Source organism: Haliaeetus leucocephalus, unplaced genomic scaffold, assembly GCF_000737465.1.
Source record: "Haliaeetus leucocephalus isolate CR32 unplaced genomic scaffold, Haliaeetus_leucocephalus-4.0 Scaffold273, whole genome shotgun sequence".
In the NCBI taxonomy this organism is placed as follows: domain Eukaryota; kingdom Metazoa; phylum Chordata; class Aves; order Accipitriformes; family Accipitridae; genus Haliaeetus; species Haliaeetus leucocephalus.
In genome coordinates, this window is record NW_010972709.1 from 1,511,924 (window position 1) to 1,519,976 (window position 8,053).

The 8,053-nt window shown below is 49.2% G+C and overlaps 1 protein-coding gene across 1 annotated transcript; it reads left to right on the plus strand.

Moving 5' to 3' along the window:
- The first annotated feature begins 6,896 nt into the window (after window positions 1-6,896).
- On the plus strand, window positions 6,897-7,829 carry LOC104833183 (chromosome unknown open reading frame, human C20orf195). Its single transcript, XM_010569759.1, has one exon. It carries the CDS (start codon window positions 6,897-6,899, stop codon window positions 7,827-7,829), a length of 933 nt encoding a protein of 310 aa, XP_010568061.1.
- The last annotated feature ends 224 nt before the right edge of the window (window positions 7,830-8,053 follow it).

Below are 8,053 nucleotides of genomic sequence, written 5' to 3' on the forward strand. Positions count from 1 at the left end.
CCAAGACCTGTCCGGGCTGTTCAACCATCAAACACTCAGCAGGGGAGGAAAGGAGAGCTGACAGAGGAAGGCTCCCTTTCCCTTACCTGAGGAAATCCCGACCACTCAGCCCTGCACGTAGCAGATCTCAGGGATGAGCACAGACCAGGGAAGATTTTTGCCCCAAACCAGCCTCCAAACCCACAAACTTCTTGGCCTGCTGTAGGGAACCAGCTACCCCAAACTCCAGCAGGTCTAGGCTGTGGGGCTCCCTCCTAGGGTGCCGTTAGTGGGTGTAATGACCTGGAGATAATTGCTGCCTTGAAGACATAATTAACTCCTTCCTGGCCTGGCCCAGCTGGGGCTTTTGCATCCCAGGAGAGCAGTTCCTCTCACCAGGTTCCTTAGAAAACTTATGCCCCTCTTCCTTCTCCAAGTAAGGCTTCTGAATCACAGCCTGAGGAGCAAAGTAAGTTCACTGATGTGTGGCAATGATTTGGATTTGGGATATAGCTGGAATGTATAATTTATTTCAGGTATATGAGGCACCAGTGCAACTGGGAGCAAGCAGTGAGTAAATCAGTCACACCTGTGTGATAACGGGGTTTGAAGCAGCTGAGTGCAGCCAGCTGACGGGCATCCCTGCTCTGAAAGTCCTGCTCCCATGGGGCCAGGCAAACACGATGAGTTATGGGTACCATCCAGGGACACAGGGACACAGTCAGGAATCCTGGAGGAGGTGGTGACATTGGGAGACTTTTATGACAGCACTGCCAGCAATGGCCATGGCGATCCAACCTCTCGCAGAAAGGCCTGTGTTGAACAGCCCTCTGTCCCCACGACAGGAATCACCCTGAACCAGGCACTGCCCAAAGAGCTGCTCCAAACTCTGCCTGACACCCACCTTCACCCATGAGGTCCCAGCTGGAAGCAGCAGAGGAAGAACCAGGCACAAAGTCCATCCTCCTCCCTGTCTCTGTGGTGGTTTCCTTTGCAACAAATTAGTGTTTCAGAAATGCAGTAGACATGACATATGAAGACAGAAATTGCCAGCGACTTTTAATTTGGGTTCTGCCAATTTCTCTGTTCCAGCTATTGATTTTCCATAAAGATGAATCCCCGCTCCCAGCTCTCTCTGACAGGCGCTATCTGGGTGTTTTGCTTACCCTGAGAGTGGAAATATATGTTTTATTAAGTGTCAGAGCTCACTAATGAGAAGAGGGAGGAAAATCAATTGTCTGCTTATATCTTGATCTCAAAGACAGGACTAACAAGTTCTTTATTTTGATGCTGTGGGCAGGAGGACAGGGCAGAATGACAAACGTGGCAGACAACAGCTGTCAGCTCTGCTACAGAGGCAGCTCAGCTGATGGGGGGGGAAAGGGGTACATGGTGTTTGAATGCTTCAAACACATTTGTATTTGTATTAATTCAAAGAGATTCATAGAGTGCTATAAAATCCTATAGTTGAATTGATCCCTGATGCAAAGCTACTGAAAATGGTAACATTTCAGCTGCAGACTATAAGCAGGTTTATCCTCATATTCCTAAAATCAAGACAGCAGCTTGACCAGCTGTTCAGGATAGGGGCAGCCAAAGGGATTCCATTTTTCCATGCTAAATTTGGGATGAAGGTTAGCATTTATGACGAGAAGTACAAGCAAGCTCAGTGCAAAAGTCTCTGCACAACTCCAGCAATAAACCCTGTTTCAAACGTGCACCATGCTGTGCTCACAGAAAGTGCTCAGGTGACATCCTAGCCCTGCCAAAATGAGGAGCAAAGCTTGCTAAGCCCAGGACTTCACCTTTGCTGCGCGAGAAGCTCAGCCTCTGCACTCAGCTCAGCTGTGCAATACTTTCATCTTCTACCTCCACCTTTTCCAGGTCAGTTCTGGGGTACAGGAACACCCTGAATAGCCTGGACCTCACCAGCTTGAAGGCAGACATGCTCTCCACCGAGAGCTATTAAATACAAAGACACCATCGCATCTTCAGAAACCATGGGATGGGAGGGTGCCAAGGGAAATGGACGCAAATTTCAAGCCTTGTTTTAAACTCGTCCCTGGGCACCTGGCACAGGCCATGGCTGGAACAGGTGGCAAGGTTAGCTGGACCTTCGCAGGACATTTTGTATGTCCTTAAGCTGTCAGCTCACCAAGGCCGAGGGAAAAGGACAGGTCCAGTTCCCAGCACACACAGCCCGAACGACAGGATTGGGATCCCTGACATGATCATCAACATTCATTTCCTGCAGAAACTTGGCATTATTACCAAATACTGATCTCTGCTAGCCCTTCCCCCCAGGCAAGGCTATCAACCTTCTTTCACTCATATTTGTTATCTTCCTTGTCTGTTAGAGAATCACACCTGACAATTGTATAGTTAATCTCTTGGCAGCTATGAAATGAAATGGTAAGCTCTGGCTGCCTTGAGAAGATGCATTGATTTCTTAAAATGACAGATTGCCTCCTCCTTTGATGTTAAAGCAGAAGCTTAGGGCTGGTGTTATGGATCTTGCCTATCATTCAATTAAAAAAGCTTAGCAGAGATGCCCCAGCTAAGCGTACAAGACAGCATTAAGGCTAAGCCCTGACCCAAAGATTTAATCGCAGGGAGTATGAAGGCACCTTCAGATACAGGACGCCTGCCCAGTTTGCTGATGAACACACTGGTCATGGCATTGAGCTTGCCACTGTGAACCAGACAAGCCAGTCTCTTCACAGTAAAACAGCTGACTGGCCAGTCAGGTCCCACAGCAAAGCAGAGCAGGAAAATCCCTTCCTACCCAAAAGGAAGCTTGCTGCACTTCTTAATGGAGCAGTTTATATTCTATTTCAACACATCTCTTTAATAAGGATTATGTGTTTAAGTTAACAAAACTCCTGACACTTTGTGAAACAGCCTCAGTCTCACTGTGGAGAACAAAGCACCAAGTGTCTCTGGCGTCAGATGTAAAGACTGCAAGATTCACCCTTGAAAAGCGAAAATACCCCCATCCCAACAGCATACCATAAAGCCCAGCAGACCACATTAGTACCCCAGAACCACCTGTGCTTTCCTGGGTGAATAGTAACATCTGCAAAGCAGCAAAGAGCAAAGCTGAAACCTATCTGTGGGCATCCCAGATCTGACCCATGCTGGGCTCAGAGCAGGTCCCAGGCAGAGCAGCAGTGGGGTGCTGCCAATGATGTCCTAATGCTCAGGAATTCAAGGCAGGGTCATTCACAATCTTTCTCCCAGAAATGCTACAAACAGCGAAGTTGTCTGGAGCAGCCTGGCAGGGCTGTGAGGATTCACCAGCCCCAGAGGCAGATACGTACCTACACCAGGCGACTCAAAACCCCAGCAAGGTGCCTGTGGTGTGAGAAACAGGGCAGCCGTGTGCCGGCACAGAGCTTCACTGTGGCCACCTCGCAGGGTGCAGGGTGCCACTAGCACGACCTTAAGGCTTCCCAGGATGGAGCCAGCTTTTCTGCTCCATGCTGCGCTCACTACACCTTGCCCTGAGCTAGCAGTCACCATTTTCTGGCTGTCCTGCCTTAGCTACTTCATCTCTGTCTGCAGGGACCCTTGGCTCGAGGCCATGTCCCCGCAGTTCGCCGCTGAGGTCTGAGCTCTGCAAGGATAAGAGATCTTTAAAGCAACCCACAGCAAAGCAGCTCAGTTTTAGACTCCTTCGTCTTGGAGCTAGGGCTCATAAACCACTGAGGCTACTGCCTAGCTCCGTGGAGCAGAGGTGAAACATGCTGGAGGAGCAATGGGAACATCCTGCACAGGGAATCAAAGCTTTGGAAATCGTATTTGGGATGCAAATGATCACAAACCCTGCAGTCCTCAGAACGTGGTCTTTTCATCGGCTTAGCCTCCCCACAGCCCCATCGCAACAGCAAGGGGCACAAGATGGGAGTGAAACACATCGTGCCTGCTAAGAGGGGAGCACAGAGCCCTCGGCCCTTCTGCTCTCCTCCTCCATGCCCTCTGGTACGATGGGAAACTGCCCAGTGAACAGCCCCGGGTTGGGAGACAGAGCCTTCTCACACCTCAACGCACGTGATGCCCAGCCCAAAAGTCACACCGACCCCTCGCCCCGTGCCCACCACCGGCAGATCCATCACACCGTGATTACAACAAGCAGGCGTTGTGCACCGGCTCGCTGTAAGTGACCCAAGTCACTGCTTTCGGTATAAAAACAGATGCCGCTAATTAAGGAGGCAGAAGCGAGCGCGGCCGCGCTCCCCTCCCCACGCAGGCGGCCATCTCCCCTCGGGGCTGGGCTGGTGTCATGGGATCCTCAGGGACCCAAGGTACCACATTTCCCCAGGGACCAGAGGGCAAAAGGTGGAGGGGGCAGGCAGCTGAGAAGCACATTAGTGAGATTTATGGAAGGGAAAGTACAAATCATTTTGGGGCCTGCAGTCCCATAGGCAATGGGTGTATTTCCCCACACGCCACTGCTGCTAAGAGCAAAAAGCATGACGGCGAAAAGCAGGGGCTCGGGGGAGAAGTTGGTGGGGCTCGGTCCTGCCAGCGGGGCCACGACGGGGTGGTGGAAACCGACCGCAGGGAGAGGGAACGGCAACCGCGTCCACCCGAGACGCCGGAGCCTGGTCCTTGGGTGGTTTGCCCGTGGCTCCCGGGGCCTGGGCGGTGGCGAGGGCAGGCAGGGACCCCCCCACGCCCCGCCAGGGCCCGGTCCCACCACAGGCCGCAGCCCAGGCCCCGTTATGCCACAATGCGTCGCCATGGCAACCGCGGCGGCCTGCAGGGCGGCCGGGCCAGGCCGCACGTACAACCGGGCTGGACCGGGACTGGGGGCCGCTGGACGGAGCTCCCCGGGGCCTGACGAGGTGGGTCAGGGCTCGATGGGGCTGGGTAAGGCAGGTTTGAGCCTGCCGGAGGGGTAACAGGCTTGAGGGGCCAGGGCTTGTCCCTCAACCCCGGAGCGGGGGCAACCTGAGGAGGCTGCAGCCCTGGGATGAGGGACCTGGGTTTGGGCAGCGGGGAAGGTTTTGGGGTGCCCCCAGCTCCCGTGGGTGCCCCCTTCCACCCTCTCCAAGCCCTGGCTTGGGTGAGCCCAGGGCCACGCAGCCCCCCCCAAGCATGGGCAACTGCAGCCTCCCAGGCTGCAAACGTAACAGTGTTACTAGAAAAAACCAGCCGTTTCTGGCAAGAAAAAAAAGGGATATAAAAACAGAAAGGGAAAACAAGCACAATCACAGCTCTGTCTGTGGGCAAACAGACTGCGCTAGAGAGCCAAATCGCTCTGAAAGCGCGGTAATATAACCTGGTGCATGTGCTGTCCCTGTTGCGCTCCATACGGGGATGCCAGGAACTGGCACTGCTTTGGTTGAAGGTTTGGGGTTTTTTTTTGTGGAAAGAAAAAAGTGAAAAGGAAATAGTGCTTGTTTTTTAAGTTGACAGCTCTCTTGGAAAAAAAGTTGCTGTGAATGAGTGAATTAGTATAAATTGTAGTGCAGCTAGGGGCCAGATATCTTGAAACGCTTGAAATTCCTGCGAGGAAGTGTTATTAGTTCTGTTGATGTATTTTGGGAAAATGAGGCCAAGAAAAATTGCTTTGTCAACCAGGTATCACCATCTAGCTCCTACAAGACATGTAAGAATTAAAATATCCCAGTTAGGTACTATAAGAACTTAAATAATTATACCCAGAAAATTACACAGAATGAGGAAAGTTACCTGTTGCTAGCGTGTATCATCGCAGTCTGACTGGGGTCACAAGATCTTACTTTCAGAATTCCGTATTTATTTATTTTTCAAATTGAGCGTGCTCAGCTTGTGAAAGCCACGTTCTCCACGTCAAGCTGGTTTCTCATTATAATACTACCGACAACAGGGACACAGGCATTTATTGAGCTAATGTCTGTTTATGATACTTAAGTTGTGTGAGCCACAGGTATTTCAGCTAAAGCACAACAGACAAACACCTTCTGTCTTGGCTCAGCAGGCACCACCAACCAGGGCATGTCTTTGCCAGTAAATGAAATGGCTAAGACTAAGACAGCAGGTATGGCGTTGCAAAGGACCACTACCTAAACACCTTCTTAACAGCAAACCATTATCTGTTCACAGGTGCTTTACACGTGTTTCCTTCTCTTACTGTACATTGTTCATAGACTAACAGCATTCTTCTACAAGAAAGCAAGTAGATATCATGGATGAAGGCGATTATGTAAACTAAAACCAAAGAAAGGGAAAGCCATACCTCACTGAAAACGTCAGGTTATGACTGTCAATCCGCTGTTGAAGGTAGAGGTGCAAGGAAAAACGCTAGCACTCCTCTTAAAAGCTGTTGTGAGGCGGCACTCGGCATATTGCAGGGTTCTGCCTGCTGCATACCAGCGTGCTTGGGGGGCAGAGGGTTAATCTGAATCACCAAGGTGATTATGTAGCTGTAGGAATTGGCTTAGAAGATGGGTCTCAAACCTCAACAGCCTGGCAGATTACAAAGAGAGAAAAATAGACATCTCCAGAGATGTAGAAGAATGGAAAGAAATTGCTTACAGGAGTACAAAGGCATCTAATTAGAATGAAACAGAAGATAATAAGATAGGGAGAAATTTTGGCAGAGTATATCAGAGAATAATTCCTGACCGTGAATCTATTAAGCAGAGGTAGAACCTCTCAAGGGGGTGGGGGTGGAGGGGTAGCAGAAGACCAGTTGGTTGGAATATATAAAAGTAGACTATACAAAACATTAGAAACCATACAACTATAAAGGAAAATGCCTCTGGAACTATATCTACTCTAACAGTTCTTTCCCATCTATAAATTTATAAGCTAAGTTTTAATTAAGAGAGAAGAGTCACAGCCATGATAATACTTCCTCACAGCTGCTTTTCCTTTGGTTCTTAATGTTATTATTGCTGCTTTCTTCACAGCAACTGAGCTTTGGAATCATGGCTGTGATTTTGAATGAGTTTGAAACCAGTTCGGAGGGTACTGCGCACAGTGAAGAACAAGACAGTGCCAGCTGGGAGTGGTACTTGGAAAGGAAAAGCCTTGTGCTGCAGTTCCTGAACTCCAACCTGAGCCTCCACCGCCTTCAGCACCACCAGAGCAAAGTTGAGCTTCTGAAGAAGTGTTACTTTTACTTGGAGATTGAGCCCAAACACGTGAACGTGAGAGACCAGAACCACGTGATGCATCGCACTGACATCTTGCAACTAATAGACACCTACCAATTCCAGAGGATGAAGAAGGTGGGAAAAACCCAGACTGAAATCCAGCTGTCACTTTTAACTGAGCTGTTAGAACAGCTGGAACAAGGTCAGGAGGAGCTGAGTTGTTACGTAGAGACCTCTGACATGATAACGTTCCTCTCCTTGTGGGACTTGATTATGCAGAGACTGTCCAAGCTCTCCGAGTTTATGGAAACTCTCCTTTCCTTGCAAGTGCCAGGAAAGCTCTATGTCAAGCATCGTTTGGTGTCACATGCAGATCTTAGAGGTACTAGACTTCCCAACATTAGGCTTTCTCTCTGTACAAAGATACCACTGATTTTTGATCGAGAAGAATCATTTGCACACAAGAACTGGGCCAAGCTCAAGTGGTTTACCGAAAATCAAGAGCCACACCTCGAACAATATGAACTGCATGTTAAGTTACTGACAAATGGGAGACAGACAGAAGTGGGATACGGTAGGACTCAGGCAGTCACCTCCAACACATGTGTAGTCCAGGACCTGCACCCTGGCAGATCATACGAATTCACAATTAGAAGATCACACACTGACACACTTGTCTGTGAGAGATGGTACGACAGCATTACACTGAAGACAAAAACTAACGCTGTTGAAAACACAGATGGCAGCTCTTGTGCACTAGAATGATGAGGTGGCACACAAGAACATTCTTCTCAATTTATGCATTTGAAAAAGATGAATAAGAAAAATTAAAGGTAAACCTTATTTTCAAACATTTTGTGTAAAACTCAACTCATTCTGTTTTCAACAACAATTTTACAAGCGCCTTCCCCAAATCTTTCCAGGTTAACAGTAACCCATTCTAAACTTCTCACACAAAACAACATCCTTAGGCAGCATTCGGGACTCAA

Coding starts and splice junctions, on each gene's coding strand:
- LOC104833183 (XM_010569759.1), top strand. CDS start 6,897: ATGGCTGTGATTTTGAATGAGTTTGAAACCAGTTCGGAGGGTACTGCG.